The sequence below is a fragment of the Dama dama genome, chromosome 5, assembly GCF_033118175.1.
Source record: "Dama dama isolate Ldn47 chromosome 5, ASM3311817v1, whole genome shotgun sequence".
Lineage (NCBI taxonomy): Eukaryota > Metazoa > Chordata > Mammalia > Artiodactyla > Cervidae > Dama > Dama dama.
In genome coordinates, this window is record NC_083685.1 from 126,353,988 (window position 1) to 126,374,207 (window position 20,220).

Below are 20,220 nucleotides of genomic sequence, written 5' to 3' on the forward strand. Positions count from 1 at the left end.
GCTGGACGGACAGCCTCAGGGCGGGGCTGTTGGAATAAGCAGTGGGAGCAAAGTCCTGACCAGTGCCTGGACTGCTGGCCCCCTGCCCCTCTGTGTCCCGCCCTCCTCCTTCCTGTTTTTCTGGTCCAAGTCCATGTGACAGAGACTGGGCGTCAGAGGGCAGCAGGCCTAGGGAATAACTATAATTACCTGCAGGCAGCAGTTGGCATGTCTGTCTAGCAAAACCTGCAATTTCATTGTTTCAGGAGCACCAATGTGCCAGGAAAACACATCTCCAATCGCCCTTTTTCTGCTCCACACTGTCAGCTCCCCAGGGTCTTATGGCTGGTTGCATTTTTTTTTTTTCCTTCTTACATACTCCAGAGGGGCCATTCTTTCAGGGTCCCATGCCCACAAAATGCGGCGTTTCAGCTTCAGGTGCATGAAAGCCTGGAGACTTCATCCTGTAAGGCAGGCAGACGGAGGGTCCCACACCAGGGTCCCCCGGGTGCAGGGCTGTATGAGGGGGCACCTCGGCCCTGATACATCACACTGCCAGGCCCCTGGAAGGGGCTCCACGAATTGCTTGTTCAAGAAACTCTAAATGGAGATCCCAGCACCTGCCTCTGAGTGTTTTCTGAGGATTAAGTGAAATAACACATGTTCGAGTGTTTGGCTGAGGGTGGGTGAGAGCCCATTGCTCACCATGGATCTTATAAACACCTCCATGGGATGTCCATACAGTGAATGCTACTCAGCACCAAAACAGAACAAACTATGGCACGTGACACTGTGTGGATATGTCTTTTTCTAAAAGGGAATTTATTGCATTCATTTTTTTTTCTTAATTGGAGTTTGGTTGATTTACTATATTGTGCTTCAGGTATATAGCAAAGTGGTTCAGTTTTATATGTATATACTTGGACACATGTATATTTAGATTCCTTCCCACTATAGGTTATTACAAGATATTGAATGTAGTTCTCTGTGCTATACAGTAAGTCCTTCTTAAAACCTATTATACAAACAGTGATGTGTGTCTGCTAATCCCATACTCCTAACTTACCCCTCCTCGCCTTTCCCCTTGGGAACCGTGACCATGTCTCCATATTGCTGAGTCTGTTTCTGTTTTTTAAGTTCGCTCATACCATTTTTTTTATTCCACATATCAGTGATATCATATGATATTTGTCTTTCTCTGACTTACTTCATTTGTATGACAATCTCTAGATCATCCATGTTGCTGCAAATGACATTATTTAATTCTCTTTTTATGGCTGAGTAATATTCCATTCAACTCCATATATATATATATAAATAATGTATACATGTATACACACATACACACGCATACACCACATCTTCTTTATGCATAGATTCATTCTTTTTAAACTTTTTATTTTGTACTGGGGTATAGCCAGTTAATAATGTTGTGACAGTTTCAGGTGAATCGCCAAAGGACTCAGCCATACGCATGCATGTATCCACTCTCCCCCAACTCCCCTCCCATCCAGGTTGCCACATAACATTGAACAGAGTTCCATGTGCTACACAGTAGGTTCTTGTTGGTTATGCATGGATTCATCTTTCTTTTTTAAACAAACGTTTATTCTTAAATGTACAATAGGTTCCAAGACAACACTTCATTCTAGCTATAGGCGGCAACAGATATCACGGCAGGGGATCCAGGTGTTTAAACAGGAATGGAACTAAGGGTCATCATTGCCTCAGGCACAAGGAACAGCTTACTTTTTGCCAGATTTCTTAATTCCACCAGTGGCCAGGGGGCCTTTCCCCGCGGCCTTTGCTTTTAGCTCCTCAGGTTTCTTCTGCTCCTCCTTCTGCTTCTGCTTGAATGCCTTATCTTCCTCGTCCACTTCCTTGGTTTGCTTCTTGGGCTGCTTCAGGGGCTTCTTCTTGCCACCTTTGCGGCCCAACATGGCGCCTGCCGCCCCTTCCCCAGACCCTGCCACTGGAAGCGGATGGATTCATCTTAAAAGCGGTTTACTAAGTGAAAGAAACCAGACTCAAAGGTGACTCTATGATGCTGTAAACGGCTGAGCTGTCGGGAAAGAAGAGAGAGCAGTGGTGGCCAGGGGCTGGGAAAGGGAGGACAGGATGATGCAAAGGACTCAAGGAACTTTTCGAGGTGATGGAGCTGTCCTGCATCTCGAATGTGATGGCTCGGTGAGTGCATGCATTCCAGAGCCATCACTTTTTAAAAGGGTCAATGTTACCATATGGAAATCATACCTTAATTAAAGGAAATGAAACAAAAAAAACCTACAGACCCTGAAATGATGGGAAAACCCAAAGAACCTCTCTGGCCTTTGGAGAGGTCGTGTGGTTGGCTGGGTCCTGGTTTGTCTCACTGCCTTCTGCTTGGATGCCACGGGAGGCACAGGCATTTCCTGCGGATGAGGAGGAGGCCAGGACTCCGCCTCAGCTGTGACACTCCCCTGGGGAAATGTAGCCAAAGTGGGATATTCACACCTGGGTGCCTGAGTGTTGGCTAATGGGGACCCAATGGTTCACGTCCAGGAAATAACTAATGACATGAGGCTCATCGGGTTAAGAAGGCCAGAGCCCGCGAGGGAGGTGGGGGAGCACGGTGGATGACATGGTTAATGTGGAGTGCGTGGTGGGGGTGCGTTCCCTGCCTGATGGATGCTTCAGTCAAGTGGCAAACTCACGGGCGTAAAATCGCCTCTTGCGATGGGTCAGTTTCAGTTCCGGCAGGCGACAAAGGTCCTGTTAGTGCCTCCATCATTAAGCAATATAGACACAGGTAATTTGCTTCACTCTTCGGAGGCGAAGTTAAATGACTCATCATTATCTTATTAATGCAATCACAGGCTGAAAATGCAGCCTGCTTGGCATTTCGCCTCAGCAGCACTTTCTGGAGAGGTCAGATGTTTACGGCCTCTCCGGCTCACTTCCTTGACAGTTTCTTTCTCTTCCCAAAAGCTCACGCTTTGTTCCCCTGCCTCCCTGGGTCATTGGGCAGATGCTTCCTTGGGATGACATTCTATAGCTGTGCATGTCAGGGCTTGGAAAAGGGGTGCGTTCAGTTGCAAGTAACAACATCCAGCTGAAAGTGACTTAAAACAGAAGGTCTTCTTTTTTCCTTACACAAGACACTGCAGGTGAGTGTTCTGGGGTTACTTCAGCTTCACAGTCATGTCAGGGTTCTGGGATCCCTCTTTGAGTTTTTCTCAGTCTTTCTGTTTCATCAAAATATGGCGACAGCAGCTCCAAACTTTTCCTGCTCTTCTATCCACATGTAAAGGTCACAAGAAGGAGTAGCAAGGAAGGGCTTTTTTTGCCTCTTTCTGTCTTTCTGTCTCTCTCTGTCTCTTTGCCTCCCTCCACTCCCTTTAAAAGAGATGGCAGAACCATCTTTCCCAGAGATCCCCAGATTTTCTCATTGACTGGGACGAGTCATGCATTGATGTCTGAGCTGTAAGGAAGTGAGGAAGTGCTTCCCTGGTGATTTCAGCATCTACAGCAGGAGGCAGGTTTTGCAGGAGGAGGATGCAAGGATGGCTTTGGGACAGATGGCGGACAGTTACCACCAAGAGCTTCAGCACGTTGCCTCAGAACATCATCTAAGCAGTGGCTGGCGGGGGTCCATGTCTGCCCCCAGAGCCCATTCTCTGAGTCCTTAAGCCCAACTATGGGGTCTTCCTCTGGGTGATGTAGGGGTCTATGAAGAGCAAGAAAGAGCATACCCTGACTTTGGAGCCCAAAAATCTATTGTAAGACAATGTTGTTCATATAGTGAAAAAAACAAAACAGACCTCAACACTCTTAGACACCAATGTTCCCAATAAAGCCAACCTCACAGAAACTCCCAAAGTACTAATATCTTCTAAATTTCCAATGATCAGGGTGCCAGACGTCTGATACTAGGGGCTTTCTCTTTTCAGGAGGAAAATGCCCCAAGTTCAACCACTTTTTAAAAATGTTTTTATTTTTAAATAAACTGGAGGGGCTACACTCTAGTTGAGGTGCTGGGGCTTCTCTTGCTGTGGAGCAGACTCTAGGCACATGGGCTTCAGCGGTCGCGGCGTGCGGGCTCAGGAGCTGCGGGTCCCGGGTTCTAGAGCACAGACTCAGTAGCTGTGGCACACGGCCTTAGCTGCTCCGTGGCATGTGAGGTCTTCCTGGATCAGGACCGAACCCACGTCTCCCGCATTCCAGGTGGACACTTCACCACTGTGGCCCACGGGAAGCCCACCACGACCTCTGAGTGCAACCTCTCTCTGTTGGGCTTGAAGCCCCGTGTCCTTCCTTGGTCTGGCTTCTGGCCTCTTGCAGCGAGCCAGTCTCCCTTCCCTGCCCTCCTCACTCCGTTGATTTGGAAGGCTAAAAACACACAAAACGAAACAAAACATGTGAAACCAGAGACATGACATTTTCACACTGTGTGACATCAGAAGCTCTGGGCAGGGGGCCCAAATGCCATTTTTCTCCTGCTCAGTCGCTAAGTCATGTCTGACTCTTTGCAACCCCGTGGACTGCAGCACGCAAGGCTTCCCTGTCCTTCACTGTCTCCCAGAGCTTGCTCAAACTCATATCTGTTGAGTTGGTGATGCCCTCCAACCACCTCATCCTCTGTCGTCCCCTTCTCCTTTTGCCTTCAATATTCCCCAGCATCAGGGTCTTTTCCAGTGAGTCGGTTCTTCACACCAGATGGCCAGAGGATTGGAGCTTCAGCTTTAGCATCATCAGTCTTTCCAGTGAATACTCAGCGTTGGTTTCCATAGGTTATCAAGTCTCAAAAGATACAGGCGGGCAGGACAGTAGTCAGCATCCAGAGGGTGGCCCCTTCTGCGTTTTCTGATCTGGCCTCTCCCACAGACAAAAATTCCTGAAAGAAACCTGATAGCCCCCCTGTGTGAGTGTGAGAGCCCGCCTTGGACAGCAGGCCTGGCTTCTGCTACTCTTCTGGCTCCGCCCCCTCGTCAACCTGGCATCTCACCTGCTGGGGTGCTGCCTCTGGCTCCTGGCACCCACCACAGCCATAAGGTTGACCATCAATCCTAGCACTGAGGGACCCCCAGCAACCAGACCAGCCCCCTTAGGAGCACAGACAGCTAAGCTGTTTAGCCAAGCAGCAGGCAAGTCCTTGGAGCTGAGCGCCTTGGGTCCCCTCCCTAAGAGCGCCCAGCCACAGTGCTTTTATGATTCTGTCTTCGCTTCTCTCTGCTCTTTTCCGATTGCTTTGGTTCCTATAAGCTATGCCTGATTTGGAAGGTAAAAAGCAAGAAACAAAACTTGCAAAACCAGAAACATTAATTTTTCACGCTATACAACATCAGAAGCTCCGGACTGGGGGCCTGTAGGCGCTTCTCTCCCTTCTCTTAGGGAATGAAGCCCTGGGGCTTCCTTTAAGATTCAGAGGGCTTTTCCTTGCATATTTCCGGCCTCTGACTCCCCATCAGATGAAACAGCCAAGGGTCTTATGATTAGCCGAAGCGGGGAGGTGCCTCACTGGGAGGGTATGATGCTCAGGGATGACTGATCCTTGAGGCATGAGCGTGACGGAGCTTTCGGCAGCTTTGAGGAAGGAAAGAAGAACAGATGGGACAAGATGGGAAGTCAGGAAAAGGAGGGAAAAGGAACAGATTGTTTATGTCGTATTTAAGTTCTTCAGACACCTCCAAAGAAAGCACTTCTGCTCCCTACCCGGGTGATGGCAGAGAGACAAAGAGGGGTTAAGTAACTTTCCAGAAGTCCACAGCTGGCAGGAGCCAGAGCTGGAGGATCTGAAGCCGCCTGCAGGTCCCTCCCGCGGCCTGGGATCCAGGCAGGCAGTGTGGCCCCGTAGTCTGGGCCAGGCGAGGAGGGCTGGGTCGCCACTGTGTCTCAGCCTCCCTCCCACGGCAGGTCTCCGTTTTCCCAACTGTGCAGAACTGGCCTGAACTGGTTTCTGACTGCCAGTCTCAGGGGGAGGGGGCTCCTCCCTGCTCCGCGGGGGCCACTCGGGGACGTGGTTTCTCACCGGGAATGGAGGGGGCACTGGATTCTTCTGGTCACATCACACAGGACTGTCAGCCTGGGAGACCGAGGCTGGCTGCACCCACCGGGCGGGCTGCAGGCGTGAACAGGAAGGCGTTGGCCAGCCGTCCAGGTAGTGGGGCCTGCACCCATTCCCTGGGTTCCAGCTTCTTGCTCTTCTTTCTTTGCACGGGCTTCTGATCCTTCCTCTCCCCACACTGCTCACCCCAAGGAAACGGTGGGCTGCTCACGGCGGAGCGTGGAGTGAGTGCCTCTGTCTCACACAGTCAGGCTGCGTTATGTCCAGAGAGGGTCGGACCTCTAAGAAGAGTGACCACGGCTCAGACTCAGTTCCTCCTTCATCTCCCATCTGGAAGAAAGAGAGAGAGGAGACATTAGAAGTCCTAGGGAAACTCTAGTCCTGTTTAGAAAGATGAGTGTTCATGTGACAGAGGTGGTCACATGACTTGTCCCACCTCAGCTTTCTGTCCACCCCCTCAAATACACACACACACACACACACACACACACACACACACACACACACACACACACGCTGCCTATGAGTCATCCTTGCGAAGCCTCCCCTCTGCATGGAGGAGGCTGTCGGGCTGCCAGAAATTCCATCACTGAGTCATCTCGCACTGCAGGGACCCTGTCATGATGCTCTGGCTTCCACGCTAAAGGAGAAAGAATAATAACAATAACTCACATGTTGCGACTGCTGCTTCGAGGCTAGACACATGGATTTACACGGATAACCTCATGTAATTGTCCCAACTCCTGTACGAGGGTGGTTCTATTGTTATTTAGCCCTATTTTACAGATGAGAAAGGTGAGGAAGGGCCTGACATCACAGCTCCAGCAAGGAGCGAAGACGTGGCGTGAGCCCTGTTCTCCTGGTTCCCATTGTCTGGCTTTGCTCACAATGCCCATTTGCTTCTTTGAAAGCCAGAGTTGCCAACACTCAAAGCAGAGTCTCTACTTTCAGGCTGGAACATCACCCAGGGCGATGGAGCTTCTGTTGGCACTGGAACACACACAACAGAAAATAGAGTGCACCAAATGGATTCGATCTTGCCTGAGCCTCAGTCTCGAGGTTTCGGGATGCACCTTTGGGGAAGATCAAAGCTGGCCCCGAGGCTCCCTCTGCCCTGTCTTCACCTCCCCCTTGATGAGCCGTGCAGTGTCAGGGTTTGACTTGGCTCCACAGAGCCAATTTTAAAAAGGCATCTCACTCACAGCTATTCAGATTTCAGAAATAAATGCTCTGCACCGCTGATCAGAACGCCCGGAGTCAACAGAGCTGGTGACAACTTAAGAAATGCACCCGATACTTAAGGCTTTCATCTTAATTATACATGTTCAAATCATAGACAGATTTTCTCCTTCTGGTCCTGAATATCAGAGCTGCCAAATCCAATTGAATCATCTTCTTTTAAATGCATTTTGCGGTATGCGTTTCGCCGTTTTCCCAATTTCCATTGTAAACGAGCACCAGAATTGTGCTGAGGGCCCTTTTCTTACAGGCTGCATTATTCAACCAGCAAATGAAGAAAGGAAAATGCTGATTGCAATGAATTAAAAAAAACAGTCCTGGGCGTCCTCCCGGGTTTGGCTAGGACTGACCGTGTCCAGGTCCACGGACGACCATCTTTGTTGCAGGGTTTCTGTCTCTTTACCCCAGGCAGAGACAGCTGGAGGGCGGGTTTGTGCCTTCTGGGGGGAAGCACCCACTCTGAATGGGCTGGGCGGAAGGACCACCATGGACGTCGGCAGGCCTGTTGTCACAGCACCACTGTTGTCATCAACAGATGCCACGGGCTTTAATTTCTGCGGTACCCTGGCTCAGACGGACTGGGAGATGCATCATTCCCCGGGAAGGATTTGACTGTCACGAGCACTGCAGATAGCCAGTGTCCTTGTCCACCAACTGATGCCCCTGGGTCTGCCTTCCCCGGAATCGGGGGAGGTGAGGTGAGGGGCTCCCCGACTTACGGTGACAGCAGCTGGCGGGAACCCAGTGCCTGGAATTCTACTGAGGTCTGCCTTCCATGTCTTTGCTTCTCGCCCTCTTCTTGCTCAGGCTGGCACTCCCTCTGTACTAGCACACAGCCTGGTTCTTTGTGCCTGAATCACACCTCCGCCTGGTTCTTTGTGCCTGCATCATACCTCCGCGTTCTCCTTTCTGACCAGTTTCATGCTTGTTGATTTCACTTCAAGGCCAAAGTCCTTCAGGGTATCAGAGGAGGGATCGTTGGACCCATTTCACAGAAGAGAAGAATGTGCCTCTAGCTCAGACTGGGCTCTGGAGCTGAGCTGTCTGCAGCTGGATCCCAAGCGTGGGCAAGTTATTTAACATCTCAGGGGGTCACGAGCATGGAGCCCTTGTAATAGGATGAGTGCCCTTGTAGAGGGGCTTCCCTGGCCGCTCAGCAGTAAAGAATCCACCTGTGATGCAGAAGATGAAGGGAACCTGGGTATGATCCCTGGGTTGAGAAGGTCCCCTGGGGAAGGTCATGGCAACCCACTCCAGTATTCTTGCCTGGAGAATCCCATGGACAGAGAAGCCTGGCGGGCTACAGTCCATGGGGTCTCAAAGAGTCGGACACAACTGGCGCATGCACACCCTTGTACAAACAGACCCAAGACGGCTGTGTTGCCCTCTTTCCACCATGCATGGACCCAGCGAGAATTCAGCCACCTACAGCCTAGAAGACAGTCTTCATCGGAACCTGATCACCTTGACACCTGATCTCAGACTTCTGGACTCCAGAACCATGAAAAATAAATGTATGCTGTTTATAAGCCACCCAGTCCATGGCACTTTGTTATGGCAGCCTCTGTCAACTAAAACAGTCAGTGAACATCCTTCATATGCTATGCTGTATAATCCACAATTTTTTTTCTTTTTGGTTTGAGTCAAGGGTACCCACTTTACAGCTGAGAAAAGTGAGGCTCTGAGACATTCATGGACTTGGAAGTCACATGGTATGTAGCAGGAGCAGGAATCTGAAGAACCAGTTCTGACTAGTTCCATATTTAACCACTACAGGGCAGTATATAGAGTTATACAGTTTAACTCTAGCAAAAGTTAAACCGGCTCAAACCTACTAAGTTTGAGCTTCTTCTAAACGGCCTCTGCACTGTCATCCTCTCTCCATCTCCTCAGCTAAGGAAACTCCAGCCAGGGCTCAGAGTTTTAAACACTGGCACGAGGCCCTCTTTGCATTTGTATTTTTAAATTTTACAAGTAGTTCTGGATGTCCTGGGGTGGGAGGTCTGCTGCTCAGAAGGGGTAATTGAGCCCAGTACTGCAGTTCTTTTGAGGGATCTGTGACTTCCATCTTTCACCCTGATGGAACCATCCAGAGCCTTGCACACGGCCGGGTCTCAACGTGCCCGTCAAAGGTTCCTAGTCACAGCTGCCCGGACGACTGAGGGAGCCTCTGAAACGCCCTCAATCCTGCCCCAGAAGCAGCAGGCAAGGCCAGCTACATAATTTGTAGAGCCTAGTTCAAAATCAAAATGCAGGGCTTCCCAGCGGCTCAGTGGTTAAGAATCCACCTGCCAATGCAAGAGATTTGAGTTTGATCCCTGGTCTGGGAAGATCCCACATGCCAAGAAGCAGCTCAGCTTGTGAGCTGTAACTATTGAACCTGTGCTCTAAAGCCCGGGAGCTGAAACTACTGAAGCCCACGGGCCCTGGAGCCCATGCTCAGCAACAGGGGAAGCCACCGCGATAAGAAGTCTGCGCACAACTAGAGAGCAGCCCACACAGCCACGAAGACCCAGCACAGGCAAGACGATAAGTGACTAAAATAAAAATAAAATAAAAATGCGGGGCTCCTTGCTCTACGAGCAGAAGAAAAGCTTTTCCTTCCTATCAGAATATTTTTTGTTGCTTGAACTGTGGTGCTGGAGAAGACTCTTGAGAGTCCCTTGGACTGCAAGGAGATCCAACCAGTCCATCCTAAAGGAGATCAGTCCTGAATATTCATTGGAAGGACTGATGCTGAAGCTGAAACTCCAATACTTTGGCCACTTGATGTGAAGAACTGACTCATTGGAAAAGACCCAGATGCTGGGAAAGACTGAAGGCAGGAGGAGAAGGGGATGACAGAGGATGAGATGGTTTGATGGCATCACCGACTCAATGCACATGAATTTGAGCAAGCTCTGGGAGTTGGTGACGGACAGGGAGGCCCGGCATGCTGCAGTCCATGGGTCACAAAGAGTCGGACACGACTGAGCGACTGAACTGATGTATAGTGTTGCACTTCCTTGGTGTGGAAATACTTGTGGGGTGAGAGCTGACACAGGCTTGGGGCTGACCCCACAGTTTGGAGCATGGGGTGCACACATGGGCCCTGGCCCCCGGCCACCCAGGCTCCCTCCAAGGATGGGAGGGGATGAGAGAGTGGACGACTGAAGATCACCCCCGGGGAAGTGGGGAGGCCAAGGAGGCCCCTCCCCTGAGCCCACTCCGTCGTCCCATCGAACTTCACTGACAAATGGCAAGTTCCAAGATAGAAGGATTAAGGATTTTAAGATGGGTGCTTCCTAGCATGGACTGCACTGGTCACACACCCATGAAGCTGGTCTTGACAGCGAGTCTTGGAGCTCTTGTGCTTCTGCAGGTGCAAACATGTTAACCCTCCTCCCCGGTCACTCACTGGCAGTTGGCATTTCTCTGCCTGGGCAAGATTCCCTGGGTGACGCCCACTGGCTCACTGCCCAGGAGATTCAGTCTCTGGTCTGCTGGAGGTGCAGCTATCTCCAGGCAACACTCCCGCCCGCCTCCCCCCACACAAGGTGTCCCTCCCCGCTCCCTGGTTCTGCCCACGTCTGGGCCTCCTTCAGCTGGAGCATCAGCTGCCGAAGCAGTGGGGACCGGCTGGTTCTACATCCCATTTGTGTTGTGTGGGGTGCGGGTGGGGGGAATGAGTGATGAAGGTGCTAATAAGACGGACTGCTAATTAACTGTGGCAAGCTGTATAGCTTTACTGGTTTAATGCTGAAAGGAAAAGGCATTTATGGCTTTCTTCCTTCCACCAGCCCTCCTATACAATTATTTCATCTGCTGCAGAAAATGCACAGATCACTGATAATTGTTAAATCTGATCATCATAGGCCTGCAAGCTCCAGGCAGCCTGCTCAGCACATTCCTGGCTCCTGATCTGCACCATCAAGTTCAGGGAGCAGACGGGAGGCAAAGCGGAGGGTGACGACCCCTATTCCTCAGGGGATGGGAGAAGACCAGACCCATTCTGACGATGTACCTCTTGTCCTGACTCCTGCTTCCCTGTGCAAAATACTATTTAATCTCCCCAGTTCCTTTGTGTGTGTATTTGTAGTTTTTTGTTCAGTTGCTAAGCTGTGCCCGACTCTTTGCGACCCCTGGACTGCAGCATGCAGTGGAGGCAGGCTGTCCTCCACTATCTCCCTGAGTTTGCTCAGACTCAAGTCCACTGGGTCGGTGCTGCCATCCAACCATCAAACTCTGTTGCTCTCTTCTCCTCCTGCCTTCAATCTTTCCCAGCATCAGGGTCTTTTCCAATGAAAAAGACCAGGTCTTCACATCAGCTGGCCAAAGGACTGGAGCGTCAGCATCAGTCCTTCCAATGAATATTTAGGGTTGATTTCCTTTAGGATGGACTGGTTTGATCTCCTTGCTGTCCTTAACAGAGGCCAGCGAAAGCTGTCACTGTGGGAGAGGGTGCCTGCCAGATGTGGCTATTGTGAAGCTGCAGCCCTGCAGGTGGAGAGCAGGGGAGAAACAAGCCTGCTTTCTCTCTTCCTCTCTCCCATCTCCAGCCAGGGCTCCTCTTGGCTGCAGCCAGCAGGCACCTGAGGACAGCTCCTGGAGTACCGAGTTGGGCGGAGCAAGTAGAGAACTGATGTGGAGGTTGATGGAATTGGATCAGAGATTATAGATGCTTTCTCAGTGAATGGTCAGGGGCCTCAGAAATGGATGGGGTGACTCGAAGAAGACTCCAGACTACGAGAGTCTCTATTTGGTGCCTGGGCAGACAGATACAGGGTGGATGGAGCTCAGGGTTGTCTTAACCTGCACCTGTCAAACTGTACCGTAAATATTCATACAAATCCCCTCCCCCCACCCAGGGATCTTGTTAAAATTAAGATTTTGACTCAGCAGGTTGGAAGTGGGGTGTATTTTTTTCTAAGAAGATCCCAGGTAATGCCTCTACAGCTGGTCTTGGACGGCACATTGACTAGCCAGCCTAGCCAGTGCAGGCCTTCCCCCGTGATCACGTGTCCCTCACAGGGGCTGGGTGGTCAGACCGTCCTGGTCATCCATTTCCATCTGTCCTGTCCTCCCTTGCCCTTTGTCCATCTGTTTATCATTTTGGAATGCCTCTGAAAGTCCTCTGTCTCCCTCCACCTCATGAGAGGATAGATAAAAGCATTACTTACCATCTGGCCAGAAATCAACTCCTGTAAGACAGCCTGACCTGGGGTAACTGACGAAGAGAAAACTTTAATTGGCTCCAATTAACACAAACAAATTGGTTCGACATCCTTGCAATTATCAGTTTTCCCTTCTCACCCTGAATCTGCGGTTCATTTCTCAACTTGTCAAAAAAATGCCCAGAAGGGAGTTTTAAAAGGTTGGTGGCCCCCGCTAGTGTTGGTGGGCTCTGGGGGTCCATGGCTCCCAGTTCCTTTGCAGTGCAGGGTCTGGGGTAGGTAGGGAGTTGCCACTTCCTGGGCCTTTGCCACGTGCTGGACTCCATGTGAGCAGGGACACAGTGACACGGTTACTGGTCCCACCCGCTCTCTGCCGAGGCACTAGTTGCCCATTTCTGAGGAGGAGGAAACGGAAACTTGGCTGGGAGTTCTGGCAAAGCTAGACTTGGTTTTGCGACTGGTTCCAAAATCAATGGGTTTTGTTCACTCACACATATGGCTTCCAAGTAGGACCAAGAGTAGGGAGAGAGAGATGAGGCAGCGTCTTTGGGTGCTAGATTTGAGGGGCCTAGTGGCTCAGCTGGTGAAGAATCTGCCTGCAATATGGGAGACCTGGGTTTGATCCCTGGGTCGGGAAGATCCCCTGGAGGAGGGAAAGGCTACCCACTCCAGTATTCTGGCCCGGAGAATTCCATGGAGTGTAGTCCATGGGGTCACAAAGAGCCGGACACGACTGAGTGACTTTCACTTCACTTTAAGGGGGGGAGGTCAAAACTCGGTCTTACCAAGACAGATGATATATCTATACCCATGTGTGTGTGTGCTAAGTCGCTTCAGTCGTGTCCAACTCTGCGACCCCATGGACTGTAGCCTGCCAGGCTCCTCTGTTCAGGGGATTCTCCAGGCAAGAATACTGGAGTGGGTTGCCATTTCCTTCTCCAAGGAATCTTCCCGACCCAGGGATTGAACCCATAGTTCTTATGTTTCCTGTCTTGGCAGATGGGTTCTTTACCACTAGCACCACTGGGAAGCCCTATATCTATATCTATGTCTATATATACATCTATTGACCACCCTGCAAGGAACATGGAGGCTTAGATCTCCAACCAGAGATCATACCCTCCCCTCCTGCAGTGGAAGTGTGGATTCTTAACCACTGGACCGCCAGGGAAGTCCCAAGATGCATAATATTTTAAACAATAAAAATTAATGCAAAATATTCATGATGAAAAAATCATCCACATTTCAAATAAGAACAGGATCTAGTAGGGCTGGGATGAGGGACAGGAGAGTGAGGCCTGGATTTAACGTTTGTGTGTTTTGTTCACTGTGGATTTTCAGCTCAGGCCCATTCTACACAGGTGCAGAATCGGATTCTCCTTGTTTCAGCACCTGTAAATGAAGACAGAAAGGCTTTCCTCCAAGGTGTGCAAAGAACACGGCCCCAAAGAGCAGGTCCTAAAAAACTCTCCCTTTCTTTCCTTTCCTCTTCGTGACTACCAGCCCCATCTGGTTTTCTTTCCTGCCTCGAAGATGCTTAAAACTTAGTTACCACTCATGCCTGTGAGAACACTCTTTTTTTTTTTTTTTTTTTTTGGTGGGATCTTAGTTCCCCCATCAGGAGTTGAATCCAGGTCCTTGGCAGTGAAAGTATCAAGTACTAACCACTAGCCCTCCAGGGAATTCCCAAGATCACTCATCTTTTAGCAAGGATGCTCCATGTATCTGATAATGAGGTCCTCAGCAATCTTATCTCTCAGGGAGACAGGCCTGGGAGATGGACTGAGTTTTTTGAGTGCCCCCTTAAATTTCGAGCTGGAGGCTTGCTTCACTCTAGCCCTGGGCCTTCTTCAAGCGCTTAAGAAAATCTTTACCTATCATCCTCCCACCTTCTTCCCTCCCTCCCCAGCTCGCTCACCCTGGTGGAACCTCAGGGAAGGGGAGCCCACTCCCCCTCTGTGCTCAGAGGCTAAGGGGTCTGGGGAGGAGGGTGTATGCAGTGTGGGAGGGGAGAGGACCGACGTAGATGCCAGTCCCTGTTCATGTTGAGATGATCCCTTGCTGCCCCTTTCCAGACAAGAAGCTGGGACGCTTAAGTGTCAGTCATCTTTGAATGATGGAATTCTTAACAGCAGTAGAGGGCAGGGGTGGGTGGGGATGGGGAGGCAGGAGGTGGTGATGGTAGAGATCTAGAATGGCCCTCTTCTCTGGTTCAGGGGACAAGCAGTGGGCAGGGCGCCGGGAGGTCTGCCATGCTCCTGGCACCGGGTGAGAGAAAAGTGTAGGATGGCATGGGCTGTCTGGACCCCTCTGCCCTCCTGGGCATGGACCTGACGTGTTGTAGGAGGGCCACCTGGCCTTGCTCTTTGCCACGTGCCGACTGTTCCCCGGGCCTGGGAGCTGCCTTCGGAAGGATGTCCCCTGCCGCTGAGCATTATGGGACTGAGCATCACCTCCCCGGCTCCCGGGTACCCCCTGCCGCTGAGCATTCTGGGACTGAGCATCACCCCCTCGCCCCCAGGTGTCCCCTGTCGCTGAGCGGAGAGGAAGAACCACAGGCTTCTCTCCTCTCAAGAGTGTGAAGATTAATTAGGTGAATCTGGAAATGAGGAGTGTAGCGCTTTTCGCTCCAGGTTCCTCCTCCAGGGAGGAGACCTTCCAACGGAGTGGAGAGGATTCCTGGACCATCGGTCCTGGGAGGAGCCTGTGCCTCCCTCCTCGCCTAGCCCTCTTCTGACCCCCAGACCCAGGGTGTCCCCTCTCCTCTGCCCCCTCCCTCTGCAAATCAATTTCAGCAGGGAAAGGACCAAGGCTATTACAGTTAACACCACTCCGCCTGGAGTCGCTGGGTCTTTGCTATTCATCATTCCTAATTAATTAAAAAGTAATTACTTATGGATCTGACTTTCATTATTTACACCCCCTGGGCTGTGAGGATATTACTTTCCTTGGTCTCTCTGGTACCCTGAGCTGCTCTGGCGCCAGCAGTTGCAGTGCCAAGCCTGGCAAAGGCCAATGGCACGCGGGCATCCTAGTTAGGGGCTGGGGTTTTAGCCCCAGATGGGCCTCAGGGATCTGCAGCACCTTCTGAGAGCCCAAGAGGGGACTTGAGGAGCTGGAGTAGCTCTGGTCTGCTGGCCCCGGCAGGCTGACCTTCTCAAGATGGGCAGTGTGCATGCATGCTAAGTCGCCTCAGTCGTGTCCGACTCTTTGTGACCCCGTGGACTGTAGTCCACCAGGCTCCTCTGTCCATGGGATTCTCCAGGCAAGAATACTGGAGTGGGTTGCCATGCTCTGCTCCAGGGGATCTTTCTGACCCAGGGATTGAACCTGCGTCTCCTGTGGCTCCTGCATTGAAGGTGGATTCTCTACCGCTGAGCCATCGGGGAAGCTATCTCAAAATGAGAACAACCTCCGAAGCTTTACTACTCAACAGGTAGTCACAGATTAGGACCCTCAGCATCACCTGACTGCTCATCAGACGTGCAGACCCTCAGTCCCCACTCCATACCCGCCGAACCAGAATCTGCATTCTCACAACATCCTGGGGGTGTTCCGGTGCACATTCCAGTGTGAGAGGTGGGCCCCAGTGGACCGAGAGCAAAGCTTGTCTGTGACAACTCTCCCTGGCGCTGCATGCACTGTGTGGTTCTGTATCACCTCCACCCAACCTGTGACTTGGGTTCCTGCCCCCCTCACTCCCCTCCACTAGGAGGAGGGGTAAGCTCGTAGCACCCCCAGTTCTGATCTGTGTGCCAAGCCCCTCCCGCCCCCTGACTCCCCAACCCAGGTCCTCAGTGAGCTAACTCTCCACCTAGGGCAGTTGTTGCCAGGACAGATCGGGATGAATTATATGAAAGTGTTTTGGAAGCTGTAAGTGGCAGTTGAAATGGCATCAGAATAAATTTTCAGCCGGCCCGTGTCTGTCCACCAGCCTCCCAGACTGTCTCCCACAGCTCTGTCCTTTTCCATTGCTTTCCTGCCCTCCACGTGTATTTGTTGGGGTTCTGTCTGCTCCCTCCTGTCTATACGTGTACAACACGGGAAATGTATCTGTGCTGTCTCTCCATTCATGTGCAACTCTTTGCGACCCCGTGGACTGTAGCCCGCTGGGCTCCTCTGCCCATGGGGTTCTCCAGGCAAGAATCCCGGAGTGGGTTGCCATGCCCCCTCCAGCGGATCTTCCGGACCCAGGGTTCGAACCCATGTTCCTTTTGTCTCCTGCATTGGCAGGCGGGTTCTTTACCACTCGCGCCACCTGGGAAGCCCTAATCTGGCAAACACATCGGGGCTAATTCCTCGTGAATGTGGGGCCGGCACATTCCCCTCCTGACCCTGTAACAGAGTTGTAAGAGCACTTGACACACGGCGTTTTCTCTCTCTCGAGGCTTGCGGAGTGTGCAGACGTGGACAAGTGACTGCTCTAAGCATCAGTTAGCTTGCTGTCAGACGCGGATGTCTCCGTGGGCAGAGTTGCTGTGAGGCATCAGTGGGTACACGCCACTCGTGCATTATGATCGTCACCTCAATCTCAGGCTTGGCTTTGGAGCCCCCGGGAGCCGGCCAGGGCATGCCCGGGCCCAGGGAGACACCTGGGGAAGATCTGATCGTTTCCCACATTTCTAGCCAGGGCTGTGTGGGCAGAAATGGGCACTCTAGGGACACGGAGGCTAGGCTGGGGACATCTAGGGTGCTGTGGGTTTCTCTAGCTGAGAAGCAGACAGAGGAGTCCTGAGTAACGGGCTTGGGCTTCGGGATGGTGGCCAGACCTTCCAGGCTGCTCCCTTGGAGGCGTCTACCACTCGGGGGCTTGGGGCCATGGAGGCCACGTGTGCGAAGGCAGGAGGTTCTGATCATGCGGCTCCCTGCCTTGTTCAGGAACTCTGAACGTGTTTTAGGGGTCAGTCCTGCCGGACTCCAGCAGGACACCGGCCACACCAGGGGGCCCTGGTGAATCTGCCCTGATGTTTAACTGTGCACAAGAGACACCCAGAACAAGAGCCGGGGAGTGGCTGTGGGATGGGAGGTGAGGGGGGCGGGCCTGGAAAGGTGAGGGTGGAAGGAAGCCGGGTGGGGTGTCGGGGAGGGGCCGGTGCAAGCGAGGAAAGACAGTCACGCTCTGGGTGATCCAGGCTGTTCGGGGGAAGCAGGTCTGGAGCGCTGAGTCTGCAGGTCTCTGAGAGGAGACACGGTAATGGCCACCCTTGGCAGGGCCCCGGCCCTTTGCCCGCTGCCTCTCCGAACTCCAGAGAAATTTCCAGCCATCTCTGGCCTGGGCAAGCTGCATCTGGGGCCACCATACCTGCCGGCTCCCAGTTCTGCAGAGGGAGCCCCATCTCCCCACCCGACAGTTTCTCATGTCGTTTCTTTCCCCAATGACACACAGCAGGCTAATGTATTGCAGTATTAATTGGTGTGCTGTTTTCCCTGCCGTGGAGGCGTCAGGCCGTCTGGAGCGATTTGGTTTGGTTCTCTGTACTGCAGGGCGAGTCTTTCTCTCTGCTTGTCTTGAGGCACTTGCAGGGCAGAAGCTGTGAAGACCACCGTGTCTCCTCTTGGTCCCTGAAAAAGCCTTGACTCACCTTGTAGATGGCGCTGGGGGCACCTGGAAGAGAGAGGGCTGAGGCTTTGCAGGGACAGATGAAGCAGCAGCAAAGGGAGGGAGGTTCTCCAAGAACAGGAAGGAGGAGACAGAGGCTCCTTGGGCTTTGCTCCTTTGAGGTACCCAGGGGGTGAGTTTGTGGAAAGTGGGGGTGCGGTACACCAGGGCTCCCTGTCTCTGCAGAGCCCAAGCTTGAACCTAGCCAGATGCCCGGGAACTGCTGAATTTCAAGGGACCAGCGCAGATCGCAGACTCCCGAGATGTTTAAACTTTGCAGGGATGGCTGGTTCCTTCCTGTGACTCTGGGCAGAGAGAGGCGGTGGCGGGGGGGGGGAGCCCCGACTTTGAATGAGATTGAGTTTCTTGCTACCCCAATAGGAGGCAGATTTGGAGTTAGACAGAACCCGACTTAAAGAAAATGAAGCCCAGCACCACTCCCTGCATCCTGCAGCTGGAGACTGCAAATTTCTTCCACTGCATCACCCTGGAGGGAGGTGAGATTCCTTCATGGAACCAACGCCTGTGAGCTCCCAATCCCCTCAAGGGCTCTGCCCATCTGTTTCCATCTGGCCCAGTTAATGGACTTGGTGCTCGAAGGAATGTAAGGAAGGAGTAGTAGTCTCTGGCTTTGGTTATAAGTGTTGACCGCCCAGTGGACATGCATGTGAAACCAAGGAGATCAGCCCTGAGGCACACTCTGAGTCACATGGAACTCCTGAAGGATGCCGTTCTGAGCAAGCTAGGCCGACACAAGCACGTGCTCAGGAGGTCCCCGCCACCCTGTCCGTGATTCAGGCAGTGAATTTGGACTTTACCGTGAACACCTGTGTGCTCAGTCGTGTCCCGCTCTTTGCGATCCCATGGATGGCAGCCTGCCAGGCCCCTCTGTCCATGGAATTTCCCAGGCAAGAATACTGGAGTGGGTAGCCATTTCCTCCTCTAGGGATCTTCCCGATCCAGGGATCAAACCCCAATCTTCTGCGTCTCCTGCATTGGCAGGCGGATTCTTTACCACTGAGCCACCTGGGAACTGGGAGTGGGGAGACCTAAGAGTTAGGGTCACGCACGACACTTTGAAGTGGCTGTTGTAAACCACTCGGGGTCCAGCATTTGGCCCCCTCGCTTTCCAGATAACCCGAGTCCCCACCTCCACGTGATCATGTGAAAGCGACAGGTGAAAGCGTTTGTCACTCAGTCATGTTCAACTCTTTGTGACCCCATGGACTACACCTCTGTCCATGGAATTCTCCAGGCAAGGATACTGGGGTGGGTAGCCATTCCCTTCTCCAGGGGATCTTCCCAACCCAGGGATTGAACCTGGGTCTTCCGCATTGTGGGCAGATTCTTCACCATCTGAGCCACCAAGGAAGCCCATTTGACACTAGGAAGCCCCATTTATTCCTGGTCCCCCACTCCAAGGATGCTGGGGACTCCTGAGAAACTCTTATCCATTTCCAAATCCAGTCATCTCATCCACTCATCAAGCTTGATCACTGCCTTTGGTCATCGTGTAACCAACCTCCCTAGGCTGCTGCCTACCACCTCCCCTGAAATTTGCCCGACATACCACACAAATACACCTGTGTGTGCCAGAGCTGACTTACACCTGTATATGGGTGCCGTTTGTTAGATTTCCAGAATTTTGTGAGCTTGGTAGATTTGAGTGGGCCATGGTGGGAGTATTTACACCGTGGAAACTGGCAAACTCTATGAAGTAAGGCTCCCCAATCTTTCCAGAGAGCCAGTTGTTAAGCATTTAGCAGCACACCACTGGGTAAGCCCCACTTACTTGCTCATAGACCAGACTTTCTCCCTGATGGCTCGGGGTGGGCAGAGGGCAGGACAATCCAGAGAAACAAACACAGGTGGCCTGCTTCCTCCCAGGGTCCGTGGGGTCCCGTCCTCACTCCCCAACCTTGACCTGGTTTCAGGCCTGGCCTCCTCTCCTCAGCGCCCAGAACTCTCATCTTCTGAAGTGCCCTTGGGAGAGGAAATTTTATTTTTAACTTTAAAGCAATCATCATTTCAGAGGACGTGTTCATTGATATGCACGGCATTTGTTCTCCATCTCAAATTCTCACACTGGAAGTGGATGCTGGCTTTGCAAAACCGAGAGGTCGATTAAGAGGGTAACCGTCTCCAAATGAGGGGCCAACCTGCCGCGGTTGGGAGGGTCAAACTTGTGTCTCGAGATAAAAAAAAAA

At 52.0% G+C, this 20,220-nt stretch overlaps 1 protein-coding gene across 1 annotated transcript; it reads right to left on the bottom strand.

Moving 5' to 3' along the window:
- Nucleotides 1–1,722: 1,722 nt before the first annotated feature.
- Nucleotides 1,723–1,919, bottom strand: LOC133056181 (translation machinery-associated protein 7-like). Its single transcript, XM_061141279.1, has one exon. The coding sequence runs from the start codon at nucleotides 1,917–1,919 to the stop codon at nucleotides 1,725–1,727; it is 195 nt and encodes a 64-aa protein (XP_060997262.1). The 3' UTR covers nucleotides 1,723–1,724.
- Between the last annotated feature and the right edge of the window lie 18,301 nt (nucleotides 1,920–20,220).

What these genes read in the sequence shown, in the direction of transcription:
- LOC133056181 (XM_061141279.1), bottom strand. Translation starts at nt 1,919, where the DNA reads ATGTTGGGCCGCAAAGGTGGCAAGAAGAAGCCCCTGAAGCAGCCCAAG.